Genomic DNA, 19,478 nt, shown 5'->3' with positions numbered 1-19,478 from the left:
TACTTGTGAAATCTAGCTTGTTCATGATATTCTTTCTTTCATGTGATTTAAAGATTTATTTCAGGTGACAGAGTAGATCTGATCAGTCTGAATAAAGCCTCATCTTTGCAAAAGTTAATTTAAAAAACATCCTACTGTTGTGTATTTGGACAACTGAAGATTGTTATCAACTTCTCTTCATTTTTTAGCTTGCCTTTTTTTGTCTTGCCTGTCACATTTTTAAACATAGATACAAGAGTCTCTGTGTTATGAAAATCAAGTTTACTATTTATTATGGGTACTACTGTAGGCCCTGGCAGTCCTAGCTATTGTCCAGAACCCCATAGTACCAGTCACCCTATGACTGCTGCAAAAGGCTGGCTCTGCCTGCAAGCATGGAGCTGGTAGCCAGGTCTGAGGCACAGGAGGGAGTAGCAGGTCCCTTCCCTAACCGATGGGCAAGAGTAATTCCTGAAGTGGAAGGAGAGTGGGGCAACGAAATCTTGGTACACTGGGGTTGTGAAGCATTGTGTTGGAGACTACATTGGAGACTTGCTGATATGATACTTTAATATTCAGAGACCAGAAGCCATACAGGCTTTTTCCTTAGTTTTTCTTTTTTCTTTTTGGGAAGCCTAAAAGTATGAGGGTTTTTTTTTGTTTGTTTGTTTTTTTTAATGAGTCAGGAGACTTCTTGCTGAATGGGCCATGGTATTTTTAGATACGCTGATTTTATGTCCGAATATGGTCTTTTTATGTAAAATGCATCTTTCATTTAACTGTTTTTCTTTCAGTCTGCTGGCTCTGTGTGTGCACTGGGCAGTCTCCCATACCACAAGCAGCTGAGCAGCCTGCTACCTGCAACAGTTTAGCTTTCGTTTTATTTGAAATACTGAGTGATGAGTAGCTGGTGATGTTTTCTTTTTCAGTAAACGTTTCTGTTGATCAATAGGAAGTTTTTTTGAATGGTTACTCTGGATTGTTAATAGTGTATGACAGACAATAACAGGTTTGCAGCTTTAAACTACTTTGTTATTCAGAGAGAAGTATACCTTCCTTCTGAGGATAGGTTTCTCTTGGCCCAGCAGTAATGTGTGCAGTTAATGTCAGCAACAGAAATTGTGTAGGTGTTAGTGCGCACGGGAGAGAGTTGTGAGCTTGCATCAGTGGCATCACTGCAAGGCCTACTGCAGCAGCGTTCCTCTTCTGGCTTTTAAGAACCAGCCTCTTACTGTACTTGTTGCCTGGTGTTTTGCTGTGTTGCTGAAATAAATGTATGGATTCTGGAAGTTAAAACTGCCTTATACTGCCTAAGGTCTTCCAGGTTTATGTCAGAATGCTGAAAGCTGTAGAGGTGTTACTACAGTGTCTCATGCTTTTGCTGATGGTGCTAATTTAGTTAGTACAGCTGTCTCTGTAAATAAAATGAGAACTTTGTCATGTCTGTGTTGAAAACTTGTGCGTAGGCTGTGTTCTTGAATTTAGTATGCATTTTGTTCTGTGTGTTTTAGAATTTGCATATGCTGCTGTTAACTGTCTAGCAGCAGGATAGTTTTGGTACCTTGAGTTCGTGGTTATTTCTCATGATTGCAATGTAATTTCTTTGTAACAATGAAAACGATATATCTATCTGTAGCATGTTCTGGAAATCGAGTGAGTGAAGGTTTGTAGTTCTTTTCCTTTTTACTTTCCTTAGTCTTATTAAACACATTTTCAAAGCTGTTTTCCATTTCTTAAATGCAGTTTCTTTTGTTACCACTGTCATTATCAGCTGTCCTACAATAGGGCATCTTGGGAAATGCTTGTGAAGAATGATGGCCAGCCCTGCCCCGTGCCCAGCTGGCAGTCTGTGGGCTATAGTTAGCACTTGCAAAAACACTTCCTCCACTGACACTTATTACATGAAAATATTTCTGTAGAAATGCCAACTACTGAGCAGGGAAGACCTACTTTGACTCTAAATTATTCTTCTAATGACTGACAAAATGAATTGCATACTTTCTGTTCCATAATGAAATTTTACTAGAGTAAAAACATGGATGCTTGACTTGTGGTAGGGAGCATTGTTTTACCTTTTAAAAAAGAAAAACAGAAAGTTTGAAAGTCAGTGGGTCTTTCTGGTATGGGAAGAAGGGTGTATTTGTTAAGAAAGGAAGGTATTGAAGGTATCTTTGGTATTTGTTGTATTGAATAATAAACCTAACTTTTTTTGCCTCCATAGGTATACAAAGCTCGGATATGCCGGTAATACTGAACCCCAGTTCATTATTCCTTCATGTAAGTATTTGTTACTTGTGTATGAATGCTGAAGTTACTTAGAGTTTCTGTGGGTTGCTACGTTAAAGAAAAAAGAAGACAGTTAAAAATGAGCAACTTGAAAAGACCTCTTAGTGATGCCACAGGGTAATAGCATGGCTCTGTTCTGTTTTGCTATGGATACTCAGTTTAGAAAGATACATTCATTAAAATAGTATATATGAAATGAAATTAATTTTTTGGAAACTGAAATAATATTAAAATATAGTAAGATGGCTATATTTACTTCTCAGAAGGCTCTTCCCCTGTTCATGGATTATCAGGTAGAAGTTCAGTTGATTATAACTAGAAAAAATATTTTTCAAATGTATAGTTTAATATCTTCAGGGTTTAAGATGTTATACCTGACAAAGATTTTTCAGTGTTCCAGCTCTGTTAATATACTGTCTTGCAAATAGAACAAGTGAACATTTCTCCCCACCCTGTAAAATTGCTTATTTATTTTCTCCCTGTCTTTTGAACTGTTTCTCCTCCTTGAAGTGATATGTTTCTACTCTAGAAAGTGGAACTCTATCAGCTTTGTTTAGAAAAGCTTCACCTTTTGACCTCCTACACCATTTGGCATTTTGTCATTATTCATCTGTGCCAAAGTAATCATATATTACATCCTGGTAAAAAGGAATAATTAGTACACCCAGTTTTCCTTGTAAATGCAACAGGAAAAGAGCTAGAACTAATACTGCTTCAGCGTAGTCACTGTGAAATAGAACTGGGCAGTTGAGGATCTGTGTTAATTTTTCTGGAAAACATGCTTCAAAAAGCGATTGTCATTGAAACTGAAGTTAATTCCCTTAATGTGTTCTCCGATTTTCATACAAATGGGAGAATTCTTTCAATCTCTTCCGAATTATCTTTTAATACATTGTTCTTAATTTGTTTCGGTTTCCAGATGAACTTCATTTGATTTTATCTCAGTGGCATAGCAAATATACTCTGCAGCTTTGTTTTTCATGCAAAACCAAGTTTTAACATTAGATTAAAAAAGTTACTGAGCCATTGGAAAAAAATGTACGTTGCTTCATAAACTTCATAGCAGTCTTTAAATTAAAAATGGACAAATGATTACTAAATTTCATATAGTTTCCTTACTCTTTCTGCATCTTCAAGTTTGGTTTATTTCATTTGAAATCACTTTCTTGTTCCAAAAAAAAAAAGAGATATGATGACTCTTTAAACAAATTCTGGGAATAAAATGACCTGCTACATCATTAAACAGAGAAACTTGTACAATAGGGATGCTATTGGAGTCCAAGAGAAAGGGGTCAATGAGATTTTTGGACAGCTTTTTGATACGGTGTGGTGTATTTTAAAAAAATGCTCTGCATTAGAGGCTCCTACAGCTGAAATGGTCCTTGACTGCAGTTCTCTTAATGTAAAAGACATTTTTCTCATTTGTGCTGTAATACAAGTTAGATAATTACATTAACTGCAAGAGTTTGCATTAATCTTCTGCCTCGAAATAAAATAGCACTGGTATAATCCACACTGGAGAAATGAAAATGGAGGATAGCAGTACCTAGTTTCAAAGTAGAATTACAAAAAAAAAAGAAAAATTGGTCTTTTCAAATCGCTTTGGTGTCTTTAATTTCCTTAGTATTATCCCCAGTAGAAACATGGTTTGGTTTCTCCTTTGACTTCCAGGAAAGGTGGTTGCATTTTAACAATTTGGTTCTTTAAAAAATGTTTTCTGTTAAACAGGTTTGAGCAGCATTCCTTCAACTTTGTTCACTTGCTGCTTATCTCACTCCTGCTCTTAACAAATTCTTACCTCCTTATGTTCATGATTTAATTCTGAATATGCTTCTCTAGTGATGATAAATGCTTGCTTGGAAATTGAAGTAAATGAGAATATTTTAGGCCAAGGTGTGGGTTTTTTTGTTTTTTTTTTTTGAAGAAACTTGGGTTCACTGCTTTCTTCCCTTACTGCTTTTTAGATTGTAGCAGGTTGTTAATTTTGCTCAATTTTTATTCACTTAATCCTTTTTTTCCTGCTGTATGTTAAAATAGGAGTCAACTTCTTTCCGTTACCCTGTAGTTCTTTTGATCTGTCATCTGTGCTGGTTTACGTGTTAGTGGCCCTTTACCTTTAAAAGAAAAAAAATGTACCTGAGTAGTGGTTAAACAACTGAAATTGATTTGATGTAAGTAGTCTTTTTTTCTTAAAGCTCTTAAGTCTTGTGCCAAGCAAACCAAAGGCAGAACTTCTGGTACACCGCTGGAGTGCTGCCCACCTTCAGGCACTGCAGTAGCCTAGCTCTGATTTCAGCAATATTTGTTTTTCTGTTTGTGTTTTCAGGATATGATTCTTGATTCAAGTTGTTTCCTTCTCATTTCTGACTTTAAAAACCAGGATTGAACAGGCTAGCCTCAAGGTCAGAAAAATACTGAGAGCTCCCATCTTGTTTTAGTCTAGTAACAGGGTGAAAACAGTTTGACTTGAAAGTTTCTATAATCCTGTGGTGAGCGATGGCATTTTACTTGAAAGTTCTTGAAGATAACATGTATTTGGACAGAAAAACTTCCCCAAAGCTTGCAAGCTCTGTAATGATGACCTGAAAAATATTTGACAAGATTCTTCTTTTGACTTGCAGCAAACACTGGCCTTGTGACATCTCCTTCCCCACAATTTTAACTTCTACTTCCTATCTGCACCCTCCCTCCCTCCTCCCCCTCGGCCATGATATTTGGCTTCCTTCAGCCTTTTGCTTCCTCTCTGCTCTCTTGCAAGCTGCTTCAGAAGTTACAGTATGATTCAGTTTTCTTCCTGAAGAGCTCAAAATAATGTCTTCTGCTTTATCCTGTTCAGCCTTTCACAACTTTCAACGTTTTTAGTTCCTTTGGCTGCCCAGCTCTGCTTTTGTTGCTTTTTATGGGAAGAGAAGAGAGACAGATGGGGAGCATCAGTAAACTAACAGTGCTTTACCCTAGTATGCTATTGATTTCCAAATGCTGTAGCTATGCCGCCCTGTGCCTGGTGGGCTTGAGGCTGCAGCAACTGTTTTCATAAGGTTTTTAAATTTGAGAGCAAACAAATTCCTGCTGGAGGTGAGAATTAGCAAAATAATTCTGCCTTTGAAAGAGCTTTTGGATCACAACCTTTGAATAATTGAGAACAATATTAATGCTTCTTATATATATGAATTTCCTCATTTGCGTGAAGGATTGTGTTTAAGGACAATTAGTAGTAAGACTTTAAAAAAATAGAGCAAACGTTGCTGGCACTGTAACCTTGGTAGCTAGGAGCTGATGTAAAAGTTGAGGAAAGGGAACATCCATGTTCCTGTGGTATCTAATCACCAGTTCATCTTTCCAGCATCCTATGTTTATCTTAGCGAGTATTTTTTTGATAATCCTTTATTTTTTTTTTAATGAGTAATTACCCTGGAAGGAATAAATTGCCACAATGCATGTTCTTAACTTTTGCCATTTATTTCCTGAAAAGAGGGAGATAATCTGTCTTAAATGAAATTCTGCATCCTATTCTTAATGATAAAAGTAGGATTTAAAGGGAGAAATTAAACATAGACTTTATGAAAATCTGTTTCAAAGTACCTATAGGTACATCAGGTAATCGTACAAGTTTCTGTTCTTTTAAAATACTCCTTTTATTTCTGCCCAATACTCATTTTCTGTCTTACGTTGCTTTCCTGCTTGTGTCTTCCTGCCTTCTTTTGTATATTTTTTATTTAGTTGCTAGTCAGTCCCTTTTGTGTGCCATATCTCAGTTTCATAGTATGTCCAGAAATCGAATTGGTGCAAATGAAGCAAAACATCCGTTTACATAATGGCAACATGTTTTCTTTCTTGTTGTTTATACAATTTATACAAATTCGTCCCTTTTTTTTAAAACATTATCGTTATTAGCAGAGTGTGCTGAAAATTAGCACACTTTTTTAATAAAATGAAATCTGTAGGGTTATTGTATCTTAGGGATTCTTTTCATGCAGTCAGGGAGATAATACACATTGAGTGTCTTAACAATTAAATCTGCATTTAGGTCTGTAATTGTTTTACTTTAGAAATCTTAACTGTGTTTTCTTATGATTGGAATTCAAATTACCTGTGTTTACTTTAGCTTTTCTGTGCTTGTGCCTGAAACAAAGGATAAATACAATTACAGTGTGTAACTGTTTTTGAATGTTGAGGTTTTCTTTTTTTAGCGCAGGATATATGATCTCCAGTATCGTCTGTGTTCTCTGTTAAAGGTATTGCTATCAAAGAATCGGCAAAAGTGGTCGACCAAGCACAAAGGAGGGTTTTGAAAGGTGTTGATGATTTAGACTTCTTTATCGGGGATGAAGCAATAGAAAAACCAACTTATGCAACCAAGGTATTAAGAGAAATGTTTAAAATGATTTTCCAGTTCTCTTTAGGAAGCAGTAGCTACACTGTATGCAGCAGCTTAAGAATACTTTTGGTTAAATTTAATCTTACTTTCTTTTTAATTCTGTTTTAATGGCAAGTAAGGCTTGGTATTAGTTTTGTTGGCCTTCAGGAGCCTGTGGGAATTTGCAAAACAGTATATGGTTATCTGTTTCTATTGAAGTGAAGGGAGGCTGGGAGAGTGTTAAGCGGAAATATCATATTCTTTCATGTTCCCTGGCATCTTCTGTCAGCAATGTCAAAGTCAGAATGCTGGGTTAGGGGGAATTTTTGGTTTATCCTAGTGCCTCCATTCTGTTGTACTTAGAGCTTGATTTATTGTCTCTCCTGTTCAAGGTTGGAATCTGAATTTCGAATAGGTGTCAGATTGGAACAGGGAAAACATAATGCAAGGTTTCTTGCATATGTAGATCATATGCTTCTACTGGAGTTGAAAACACTGTTTATTTTTTCTTTTTTTATTTTCATTTTTTTTCCAATTTTATTTTGATATTCTTCTGCAACAGTGGCCCATCCGCCATGGTATAGTTGAAGACTGGGACTTGATGGAGAGGTTTATGGAGCAAGTAATCTTTAAGTATCTAAGAGCAGAACCTGAGGATCATTATTTTCTTTTGGTAGGTAAAATTATGTGCTACTTATGAAATTGCATATAATTAGTAAGTAATTTGTGCTGAATTACGTAATAATTCTTAAATAAGAACATGCTTATCTTGAAAAGCAAAGTAAATATATAAATTATCTGGAACTTGCCTGACCTGGCTTATCCCATCCAGGTTCTCTAATTTTCTAAAGATGTCAGTGTCTGAACTGCAAACTTTTTCCTGTTCTCTGCTTCATGACTTCTTTTTATCATTTATCCACTGAGTTCAATGATTAAGTGTACATTTTTAAAGCAAAAAAGTACTCATATGTTTTGACTTTAGATGTAAATTGTAATTACTTTGGTTTTGCAATGTTGCCACTTGGATGATGTGTCTTGAGAGTCAAATTTTGTCCTTTTTTTTTTGTTTTTCCTTAAATCAGAAGGTTTGATTGTTGTGTTCAGGCAGATGAGAGCTGAATTAATGTCAGTGTTATTCTGCAGCGTCTGCTATTCCTCAGAATTATATTTAAAGCCATTGAAATAGTCAGTCTGTTTTAGTGTAATGTTTATAGAGCAAGTTTGGAATAAGAGGTGTTGACCATACTTGTTAAGGAACATCTAAGCAACAGTCTTCTTGAAGCAGGTGTAATTAGGTCCAACCAGGCTTTGAATATTTCCAAGGACCAAGATGCCATAACAACTCAGGGGTGCCTTTTCTGATATTTGACTACCCTCATGTTACCTTTTTTCCTCCTATTTAAGATTTCCCACATTAATATTTTCCTACCTATTTAAGATTTCCCACATTGCTGTTTGTCTCCATGTCCCCTTGTCCTGTCACCTTTGTGAAGAGGCTGGCTACCTCCTCTTTTTACCCTCCTAGTTCATGTAATGGAAGAGTGATACTTTTTTTTTTTTCCTCAAATATTCTGTAGCACTATCCAAATTGCTCTTTCAGACAAGTGACTTAAGTATGTTTGCTATTTTAATGAAAATTATAGCATGCTATCACAGCGTATTGTATGTTGTTGCTACCTTTTCTCAATTGAGTACGTTTCCACAGTTGATCATGCCAACTTGTTTTAGTGGTTGCCTTGTGAAGAAAACCAGCTTTTTTTCTTTAATGAATCAGAGAAATTTTTAAAGTAATTGTCATTCTTGAAGTATGCTAAACTGTATCCTTTGATATATTTAGATTGATAGTCCTTGATTCTTTCAAGTGAAGTGAAAAGTTGTAATGAGCTAACCAACTCACAAAGGGGGCCTTCAATGTAGACTCCTAAGCAGTAATTACTATAATCTTCCTATTGCACTTCTGTTTTCCTGTTCTTTCTGAAATCATCACGTTTTTGGAATGTAATTTACATAAATTCTGTTATTGTCAGAGGAGTTTCTAGGTTGTCTTAATTGCACTATTTGCCTTTAAAAGCACCCTTTGCACATGACTATTTTTACATGCTATTGTTATGGAATGACTCATCTTTCTTTCAAACTTAGGATTTGGTGACTTTTTTTTTTTTTTTTTATTAAAGTTGGGTGGTTTGAGTTGAATGTAAGTAAAACTTTTTTTCTCTCTTTTCTCTCACAGACTGAGCCTCCATTAAATACTCCAGAAAACAGAGAATATACTGCTGAAATCATGTTTGAGTCTTTTAATGTTCCAGGGCTATATATTGCTGTTCAGGTAAGGGCAAGGCTGTTGACAGAGCTACAGTATTTGTCTTCAAACTACAGCTAATTTTGCTATGAGTGGTATTTGGGATACTTTTACGTACTTCTAGTTAGCTGTTTCACCACTACATGTGTGATGTGTTGATTCTGTGGTCTGTTAGCTAGGCACTGTTCTTTTGTATATACTGTATAGAAGAAAGCATCTTAAGTAGTAAAGTATAATATCTGTTGCATCATAAATAAAAAAAAAACAACCCAAAAAACCCCCCAAAATCAAAACCCAACAAGCAACCCCAACATGCCACATCATAATAATGGTATTAGGCCAAGATTTGAATCCCTTTCAGTATGAAGCAGCAAAATAGATACTTGAATGTGGCTAAAAAAGCATCAGACAGGAGTCAGAAGCTACATGTATGTGGCCTTTGTTGTAAGCTATTGTGTACACATATTATTAAATCAATTTCTATGCTGTAAATTGCCATGAGGTGTCAGTCTGGGTATTGCTGGGAGGGGTAGTGAGAGGTGGGATCTGCAATGCAGTGCTTTTAATAAGGTTCTTTTTGTGTGTGTGTGACCTATTACAAGGCTGTGCTTGCCTTAGCTGCATCTTGGACGTCAAGACAAGTAGGAGAACGAACACTGACTGGCACAGTTATAGACAGTGGTGATGGCGTCACTCATGTTATTCCTGTGGTAAGTATACATTAAAACCATAGAAAAATTCAGGGGGGAGCAGTTTGTCCTGTAACTTCTGAAGTTTACACCTACACAAAACGAAGTATAGCAAAGAATCTTAAGAAATGTAAGATGATTTCTAGGGGTGTGGGGTTTTGCTTATTTTGTAGTGCAGAAACTCTTGAAGAACTCTGCACCCTGAGTTTGTCAGGCCATATTGTCTTTCAATTACTTAATTTTAAGAGGTGATTTGCCAAGGCTGTGCTAAGTAATCAATGAAATTGGTATTGCTTTATCACATTTCCAGTTTGTTTTGCTGGTAGGAGTGAATATGATCTTTAAGATAAGAGTTTGGAAACATTTTTAATTCAGTCAAATCGTATATAAATGAAAACAATACAAAAATGTGTCAGGGCAGTATTGTTTACAGTTTTTCTCCATCTGTTGACCAGTGTTTAGTAGTATGCTGTCATGCATCAGGGATACAAACAAAAAGAAAAAAGTTCCTACCTGACTGGTTAAAACCCAACCCCTAAGGTTAATTAGTGAGTATCTCTTCCAGTATATCAAGTTACTAAATGCAAAACCTAGTTAGATCAAATAATATTTTAGTAAATAATCAACATTTGCAGCTGCAGTTTCCTAACTCTAAAGTTATTGGTTTTGCTGTAGGTATGCATTTCCTTTTACAAAGCTACATACTTGAAATGCTATAATTATTTAATAGAGTTGTGTATTTCGGTGGCTGGCAGTATGTCTCTGCCCATCTTTCCTTGGAAGTTAAATGCATGTGTACACACCAGATGCATCTTTCTTTTCAAAATGAATTAGATTACATTTTTCAGGATTAAAATCTGTGCGAAGCTTTATCATGTCACAGTAACTTTGATTTTTTTAAAAAATGATTTTATTATACCAAATAGTGGCATTGGTGGTGATAGAACATTTGTTGTGATGTAGCAATTTCTTATTAATCTTGGTGGAATATGGTGGTTAAATCTTTGCTTAGATTGTTCACCCAAGTTGTCATATTTTTAATAAGATGTAGGAAACAACTGACATTTCAAACCTTGTGTATGTAAAGTTTTTTAATTGGACTTATTTCAGATTGCTGTTTAGAACAGCTGAACTTCTGATTTGTGTCTGGGTTTGTTTTAATTGAAATAAGAGTAGGTATTCTGTATCACTTGAATCATTAAGCACCTTTGCAGAGTGACATGTGCTTAATTTCTGGATTTTTTTTAAACATATTGAACAAACTGACAGTAATACATCACTTTTACAATGAAATATGTAAGAGGAGCTAACAGACACTTCTTTCTGTAGCAAAGCTGCAATACACTTTTTTGTGACATTATTTTTAAGTTAGAAAGAGCTCTTGATGTGAATTAGTTGGAACTAGATGATCTTTAAGGTCCTCTCCAACCAAACCAGTCTGTGATTCTATGGATGTAAGATGTATATAGGAAACTTTGAGCATTTAGTGTTGGTGTGATACCTAGATTCATCTGTTTGGACATCGCACATCGGGCAAGGTTGAAGGCCAGTCTTGAACCCTTTCGGTTTCTGTATTTAGATCAGATATTTTTAATGCCCCAAAGCTGGTCCTCATGGTGTGTGTGACTTACAAGTGTAGACTGATGGATGAGTATGGGCCAGTCTCATGTTCTAAGCAGTCTCAGTTAATATGCTGAAATGATGCATTTTCTCCCTGCTTTCAGAAAATTAATTTTGGTTCATGTGGATTGTAAAGTCTTACGTCAGTGGCTGTGACTACAGAGCCACATCATTTATTCTAAAATAATATTTCATGATACAAGGTTATTTGACCTTTTTGGTAAGAGTAACCTCATTTTGAAGAGAAAATAAGGGCCAAGGAATAGCGAGTATAGCTGTTTGTTTGCCTTATGTACTAGTGACCGTTCTGTTCCTCTTAACCTTGTAAGAGTTATGAACCAATACAAAGTGAAACATGTTAACATGTAAAGTAATGCTACTGAAGAACTGGATTTCTAGTAATTAAATGAACCAGTCTTAAAGGGCTTCAATCTCAACAATTGCAGGTAGTTAATAGGAGTTTAGACTCCATGTCTGTCTTTCCCTCTCCTAAGTTTTGTTGAAAGGAGTTCTTGTCAGTATCTTTCTCCCAATTAATTTTATTTATAGGCTGAAGGATACGTGATTGGCAGCTGTATCAAACACATTCCAATTGCCGGGCGAGATATAACGTACTTCATCCAGCAGTTGCTGAGGGAGCGAGAAGTAGGAATTCCTCCTGAACAATCCTTGGAAACAGCTAAAGCAGTGAAGGTAACGTGAACTTTGCAGACATTAAGGTTATATTAAATCAGAGCTTGATATCTATATTTAAAACACAATGTTGTCTCAAAATCCTTGTCCCTCCAAGTAATGGTGCTTGGTTTCTAAGTAGTATAAAAATGTCTAATATAATAACCTGAAATGCCTTAAACTTGAGATATCGGTTGGTTTATGATCGGTTTGGCCTAGAATTTCACTCTTCACTTGTAGTCTCCTTTCTCCTCCCCTCCTTTATTGTTACTGTACTATTCAGTAGGAAATGTTCTTAGTGGGATATCTAATGTAAAGAGCTTTAATTACTTTTTCTTCTTTCTGAATGTTATGTTCTTTTTTGTAGTACAAAGCTATTCTGAAAGACATTTAGCTTAAAGTACACTTAAACCTTGTTTCTATGGCAATACTTCAATATACTTTAGAACTCATTTCTCACCATCATAGAAGTGCAGAGGAAAAATAGAAGAGAAATAATTTAGCCTATGTGCTGCTTTCAGTGTTGCACAGAAATGATTTTTAGTAGCAGAGCCATTATCTAACTATATACAGTAAATGTCAGATCAGCCATTTTTAAGTCCTGTTCTGTATCTGCCAGTTTAAAACTCTTGTTCCTGAAAGTTTAAATTACTACACTTTTTAAAAGTTCATGCAGTCTTCTCTGCTATACTAGATGAGAAGATGCTTCTAACTATACATTTTTAATTTTCAGGAACGCTTTAGTTATGTTTGTCCTGACTTAGTAAAAGAATTTAACAAGTATGACACAGATGGTACAAAGTGGATTAAACAGTATACTGGAATTAATGCTATCTCAAAGAAAGAATTTACCATTGATGTTGGCTATGAGAGATTCCTGGGGCCAGAGATTTTCTTCCATCCTGAGGTAAGTTGTTTTGAATTGTTTGCTCTTTGGTTTAGGTGCATTTTAGATGATAGCATATAAATAATATTTGCAAACTTGTGAAGAAATGGTTATCCCAACTTATATTTCTCCTTACTTGTAAATAGATACCAGTTTTGTTGTAAGTCAACGTGTCTTTGATTCCTGATTGCTATTAACCTTTATAAAATTCAGGTTGATGCCCAAACAAAGCACTATATTTGAAACTTTTAACAAATGAATTATTATCTCCGTACTTTTTTATTGCAATTTTCAGTAGCATTCCCAGGTCTTACCATGTTGTACAGTTTCCTTATCTGCCTGAAAAGTCAAGTTTCTAAATATTCTGTCATCTTGCCTTTATACCCTTAGTCTCTCTTCGAGCGCTGGGAAAAATTTAAGGGGAATAAAGCCTTCTCCTGCTGCCCTAGTCCCTCTACGTTCTCGTGTTACAGCTTTTTTTCATGTTATGCTATTTTGCTTGTTAGAAAAAGCTATCTGAAAAAATAGCTGGCAAAACAGATACTTTAGGTTTAGTATTCTTTCTAAACCTTTTATAAATGGCAGCAAAATTAGCCAACATAACTTTATTAGTTTTCATGACATCTCTGTTATAATAGGATGATTCTTCCCTTTTTCTCCTTACTCCCTTTCCTGTGCAATATGTGGTCCTACATACTGACTTGTCTTGATTGTATTCTTAATTGTAGTTTGCTAATCCTGACTTTACGCAACCAATCTCAGAAGTAGTAGATGAAGTTATTCAGAATTGTCCCATTGATGTTAGACGTCCTCTGTATAAGGTCAGTAGCTATAATGAATTTTTTTATACTCATTTTAGAAAGATTGTGCTTTATAATTAAAAATGTATTTTAAATTCTAGTTAAAAAACCCCAATAAAATTAACAGTTTTCTCTAGGAATTAGTCTAGAAATTAGATACGCAGAAGGCTTCATGTTGTCCACCTACACTTTTTCAGAATGTGATGTTTCGTTGCTCAAACTCTTACTTAAATAAGGGAAACAAAACTGAGCGAAAGAAGTGAGGTGTACTAAGATACAAATGGATTTTAAAGCACAGCCAATTTTAATGTGACACACTCTTTGTGAATTTATATTCTCTTATGCTCAAGTGTTAGACAATTGAAAACTTAAAAGCATACCTGCTAACTGTAGTTTTAAAAACTATATTTAGATATTGAGAATTTAAGAACTGGATAAAGTTGGAGGCTTATGTTTTCAGAAGCGGTTAATAATTTTTGTTACTCAAAACAGAATATTGTCCTCTCCGGAGGCTCAACCATGTTCAGGGACTTTGGTCGTCGTTTACAGCGAGACTTGAAAAGAACTGTTGATGCGAGACTGAAACTTAGTGAAGAACTTAGTGGTGGCAGACTGAAGGTTAGTTCTTGAAGCTAATGTTGTTTTTTTTGTTTGTTAACAAACATCTTTCTCTCCCTTGTTTCCATGGAAAATGAGACAATAACATAATGCAAATATGTCCTTGTTTGCTAAAATGTCTTTATTTTCATTTAAAGTTTTTACAGAAGCTTTTCAGAGATTCAGATATTCTAGACTGCTATTGGAAGGTATTTCTATAAACCTGTAATTGTAGAAAGCTACTGTATTTATTTCCCCAGGTATGAGGTTGTGCTGCTTGACCCTTATAGTTGAACTGAATCAGTCGCACATAATGGAGGGATGGGTCTTATGCCTGTTATGTAAAAGCAGTTGCTCACTCCCCAGCTTTTTTATATGCTTGGAGACAACAGGTATAAATTGAAACAAAATAGGCGCAGCTTGGATAAAAGGAAAAAAAAAAATTATGTGGGCATAATCAGGCACTGAAACACGCTGGCCAGAGAGTTCAGTCTCCATCCGCGGAGGCTTTTGAGATTCAGCTGGATAGAGCTCTGAATAACTTCCTCTGACCTTGCAGCTGACTCTGCTTTGAGCAAGAGGCTGAACTAGACATATAGTGAGGTCCCTTCCACCCTAAATTGTTGTGTGAAATGACTTCATGTTTTCACTAAACTGCAGGATCCTTAATTTATATTCTTTCTACTTCTGATCTCTGATCTCTCTTACACATTTTTTTCTGTTGGCTCTGCATACATAAAAGATATTCAGAGATTATTTTGTAGTTTGTTTTTTGTTTTTTGTTTTTTTTGTAGTCCTTTCTTTTAAGGCAAAGTTTAAATGATTTTTCTCTCTTTTTTTTTTTTTTTTTTTTTTTAGTAGTAATCTAGCGAGATGAGCCAGACAATCCTTAAAACCCTCACTGTAGCTTCCTTATATACCATATAGACAACTCTGAAATTTCGGTTATGTACAATTCGCTGGTTCAAGTCACATAGGTTATTCTCAGTTCTTCTAACTGTACTTTTACCACTTAGTAGTAAGGAAGCAGGATATAAATAAGGAAAACTGTTGTGATTTTTCCTTCTTGAGAGTACTAGGCATTGCAGGTAATTGCTGTCTTGAATTTTGTAGGTGTACTACAAATGATTTTTAGATACTGTTTCAAATCACTCAGGTTTTGGCAGGTTTTAATGGAACAAACAAATTACTACTTTCTGAAACTTACATACACTGCCATTTTTGATAAGCACAAGTAAAGAATGAAGGTTTGTGTGGATATGGAGGGGAAGGGGTTAACTTCAGTGAGTGTTGCACTTTTGAAAAGTATGATTTTGACAATATTAGTCCTAGATAAACTTTCAATCTGCAACTAAAATAATGATATAAGCCTTAAAAATTAGCTTTCTAAAGTAGGCTTTTTTGAAAGGGCTAAGTAGTATGGATCTGTTCTTACAACTGCATAAATACAGTCCCTCAAGAAATTCAGCAGAAAATAGAATGTGGATAATTGGAAAGGAGCACTGTAGTGGAGCTCTTGGGAGAAAATTGGTGTGAATGCAAGGATCTCTTAATGCCTGATGAAGTTAGTAAATGGCAGTTTATAAGCAAAAGCTATTTCTTAGTCTGGGTTGTGCAAGAAAAAATCGAATGCTATAATTGTAGTTTACTTACCCAGCATTTAAGGAAATACTAATTTGGGAAAAGTAAACTTGGAATGTACACCTTTTTAAAGGTGGAATTTTTACCGCAAAATTTACTTTGTTCCTTTATTTGGTGGTTTGTTTTTTTTTTTTCTTTTTATAGCCTAAGCCCATTGATGTACAAGTCATCACGCACCATATGCAAAGATACGCTGTTTGGTTTGGAGGATCAATGCTGGCTTCCACAGTAAGTTATAAAACCGAGCAATCGCTTTTGAAGTTCTCATCTCTTTCACTTTACATGAAACGTAGCTGGGGCATTCTGATAGGCCTCAGGTAGCAAATACGCCCTCCCTGCACCCTTTGAAGTTTTTGCATTAAACAGTAAAGATTTGAAAGAGCATGTGAAAAGCTGAATTACAGCTTTGTGTGAGTTGTTAAATAGTGCCTTTTAGTTTTGTGGCCAAGTACAGTGGTTGCGTTGGTGTTTAGCCGTGCATGATGTAATATCAATTTCAGGACTTCCAAGTTATCTCTGGGAGGTTTGTTTTCCTGCATAAATGTTAGTGTTGTTAAATAAGGTGGATGTACCATTGATAATTTTTTTTTTCTGCTTTCCTTTACAGCCTGAATTCTACCAAGTATGCCATACCAAAAAAGATTATGAAGAGATTGGTCCTAGCATCTGTCGTCACAACCCTGTGTTTGGAGTTATGTCTTAAAACTGACCTCAGAGGGGTCGGGGTAGGGAGGTGGTGAGAAGGAGGAGTCTTTCTGATTACTTATTTGTCTGATGGCTGGTATTAAAATAACAAACATGACTTGACAATAAGAAAAAGACCAAACACAATTAAGCAGGATTATTAAGTGTCTCAACATGCGGATGTAGTGGAAAGCCAAAATGATCATGTTTTTTCTTTAGATTGATTATTTGAACCTGTGCGTAACAAAAAAGAAAGTGGATTTTAGTTCTTTTTGTGCCCTGATATTTTGTATATTAATGAACTATCCAAGATTTGATGGGATTTGATGGTGTGTAGATAGTCAGCTCTCTAATGCTTCCATTGTACCCTTTCATGGGTGCAGTGCAGGAGCTTGTTTATATTTCATACTTTTTTATACTTTGAGGAAAAATATGAATTAAACTGTAATATTTGAGGAAAAAAAATTACCAGTGACCAACTTGAAAGTAAATTAAAAGAAAAAAAACAAACAGAAAAGTCATGACTCATGCAACTAGTTCTTGCATATCATGACCAGTCTAAATCCTGGGTTCCATACAGTGCGAGTGCTTTTGGAACTAAGAAGCTAGTATCTTGGATTAACCGATGCCTGCTAGTGCTTTCTGATTACTTGGTGCATTTTCATACTATTTCTTGCTTTAAAAAAAAAAAAAGAAAAAAGTAAAGACAAGACTTTTGGACCAGTATTGCAGTTCTGTAGTGTCATTTCTAATTAAACCAAATAATCAGGTTATCAAAATTGGTGTATTTAAAGCCTAACACCATTCCAATAAAGGCACAAAATTTCTTTTTATGTTTGTGTCAGACTTATTAATCTCATTACTTGGGAAGTGATGAGCATGGGTTCCTACATATCCTCTGTGGCTTTTGAAGAGTAAGATTGGTCTGTAAGGGTAAGGTAGAGATCATTATGTGCATTGTGTAAACCGAAGTGTGAGCATTTTGGAACTGGAGTTTATATGTTCATCTAGATAGCACTTGCCTATATAAACCTAACATCTCCTCCATTGTTAGGTCTGTTCATCTACTTTGTTCTGTAACTTTTTTCCCCACCACTTTCTTTTAAGGGGGGGAATACAGGAGACAGCGCTGCATTCTAAATCTGTGTGGTTTTTCTGCAAGAAAATACCATGTAGATAAAAATAAAGTGAAAAATATCTCCTTCTCATTCTTTCTAGGAAGAACTCTCCATTTACTGAATGGAATTACTTGCAATTTCCCATAATATTTGATGAAAGAAAACTCTTCTTTATAGGCTTCTGAACTCACAATGTGGTTAACGTTGTTTATGCAGGAGACCACAAGGGGGGGATCTCTTGCCTTCTTCTGAGTTGCAAAGTTGCCTCAGACCTCAAATCTTTTTTTGAGAAGCTTATCGCTTGCCAGAGCTTCTAGTTGCTTCAAAGCATGATAAATGAGACTTCAGAATGAGGGTAAATACAGTAAAGTATTGTATGATAAAATTTCACATGCTGCTATTGAATACAACTTTGGTGCAAACAAGAAAATGTTAAATAATTGTATTACAAGACTGTATTAACATCTCCCTATCAATGATACTATTTTGTAGAGTTTTTCAAATACTGACTTCCTGAGTTATAACTGCTGACTGATTCATGTGATAAGAAAGACTGATAGGCAAACGTCTGTAAAATAAAGAAGTTAATTTAAGCTGTGCCTTTCCAACAGTCATCTGGTTCTGCAACTGTATCATGCTCTAGAGACTGCATTTCTTGATACACTGCAGTGGCCAGAAGATAATGCAAGGTGGTGGTTTTCCCCTCTAGAAAGTAAAGTCTGAAAACTTAAGTTGGAAAAACTCTTGATTCCTGACACATAGGTATATAGTGTAGTGAGGAAATTTAAAGAAAAGAAGTGAATATGGGTTCCTGTCACACACAGGTACATGTAGATCTCTAGGATTATGTGCAAACATGCATAGAATATGTAGGTATGAAGATAGGGTCTTAGCTGAGAGACAGGCCTGGTTGTGTTTTAGCAGAAGGCTGTACTGCAGGTAGCCCTAGATGTAATTGGAGCTCTGTTTTGTAGAGCTTTTGGAACCTGTCCCCCCAATTCCTTTTGCTGTTGTGTTCAGGCCACTGTTGCTGCATCTTGGAGGAGCTGCGGCAGTCAGCGAAGAGGCGCCGGCAGAATTCAGTTGAGGTACAAGGAACCCAAGGGGTGGGAGCCACGTAAGTGGTCACAGGTGCTTTGAGGAAGCTCCAAGAGGTGCTCTAAGTGAGACTCTTTAAGCAAAGCTGGTTTCATACAGATCCTTTACAGGCTGTGAGTTGTTGAGATGGCCTGTTCTTGGCTGCTGGGTGGATCTGCTCTGCAAACAGGTGTCTGGATTGAAGAGTGGTGGCATACAAATACTCAGAATTTGGCTGTTCTTGGTTAAGTGGACAATGAGAGACAGGCCATTCTCATGTACTGTTTCAGCAGTACGGCTCTTGCAGGAGAGGGCTGCTTCAGGCATGTCTATTAGGTTGGTGTTTCATAGAAATACACACTGCCCAGTGATGAGGAGCCATCTAGAGCTGTACTGTGTATCTGGTACAACCATAATTGGATTAGCAAAAATAGTTGGTATGTCAAGGAAACAAGCCAGCTCGTTTATGAGCTCTTTGATGGGAGGAAGAGTTGGCTTTTGAGTGTGAAAGCTGTCAGGCTGAGAACAGGAGTTGCTGGCAAGTGTGAAATAAGATGCATTTAGTATTCCAGCTGTATTGAGTGGGGAAAGCGCAGGTATTGGGGTTTTCATCATAAATTTGCTATGCTCAGCAGTAAGGCCAGGAGGCTTTTCCCTAGGTTGAGGGATCCATGCTGCCAAAACTGAATAAAAGTAGCTAAGCAGCAGAGGATAGCTGTAGGCACCTTTTGCACTGAGCTCTTGATCCTGTGTGCAGAGCTAGAAATCTCATG

At 36.1% G+C, this 19,478-nt stretch overlaps 1 protein-coding gene and 1 long non-coding RNA gene across 2 annotated transcripts in view; one reads left to right on the top strand and one right to left on the bottom strand.

Moving 5' to 3' along the window:
- The window catches only part of ACTR3 (actin related protein 3), a 32,495-nt gene extending 15,152 nt beyond the window's left edge, over nt 1–17,343 (top strand). The window contains exons 2-12 of the mRNA XM_061479426.1: nt 2,201–2,256; nt 6,501–6,625; nt 7,185–7,295; nt 8,853–8,948; nt 9,524–9,631; nt 11,780–11,923; nt 12,636–12,809; nt 13,517–13,609; nt 14,081–14,206; nt 15,971–16,054; nt 16,434–17,343. Of these exons, the coding sequence (XP_061335410.1) occupies nt 2,201–2,256; nt 6,501–6,625; nt 7,185–7,295; nt 8,853–8,948; nt 9,524–9,631; nt 11,780–11,923; nt 12,636–12,809; nt 13,517–13,609; nt 14,081–14,206; nt 15,971–16,054; nt 16,434–16,529 (1,213 nt within the window). The 3' untranslated portion in view covers nt 16,530–17,343. The remainder of the gene's footprint in view (nt 1–2,200; nt 2,257–6,500; nt 6,626–7,184; nt 7,296–8,852; nt 8,949–9,523; nt 9,632–11,779; nt 11,924–12,635; nt 12,810–13,516; nt 13,610–14,080; nt 14,207–15,970; nt 16,055–16,433) is intronic.
- Nucleotides 1–19,478, bottom strand: part of LOC133283121 (uncharacterized) — a 172,703-nt gene that overhangs the window by 19,441 nt on the left and 133,784 nt on the right. The gene's annotated exons all lie outside the window — the stretch shown is intronic.

Source organism: Pezoporus flaviventris, unplaced genomic scaffold (assembly GCF_033815535.1).
Source record: "Pezoporus flaviventris isolate CSIRO_AGI_PZ_B2104156 unplaced genomic scaffold, CSIRO_AGI_Pfla_v1 ptg000001l, whole genome shotgun sequence".
Lineage (NCBI taxonomy): Eukaryota > Metazoa > Chordata > Aves > Psittaciformes > Psittacidae > Pezoporus > Pezoporus flaviventris.
This window is presented reverse-complemented; position numbering and strand designations above follow the sequence as displayed.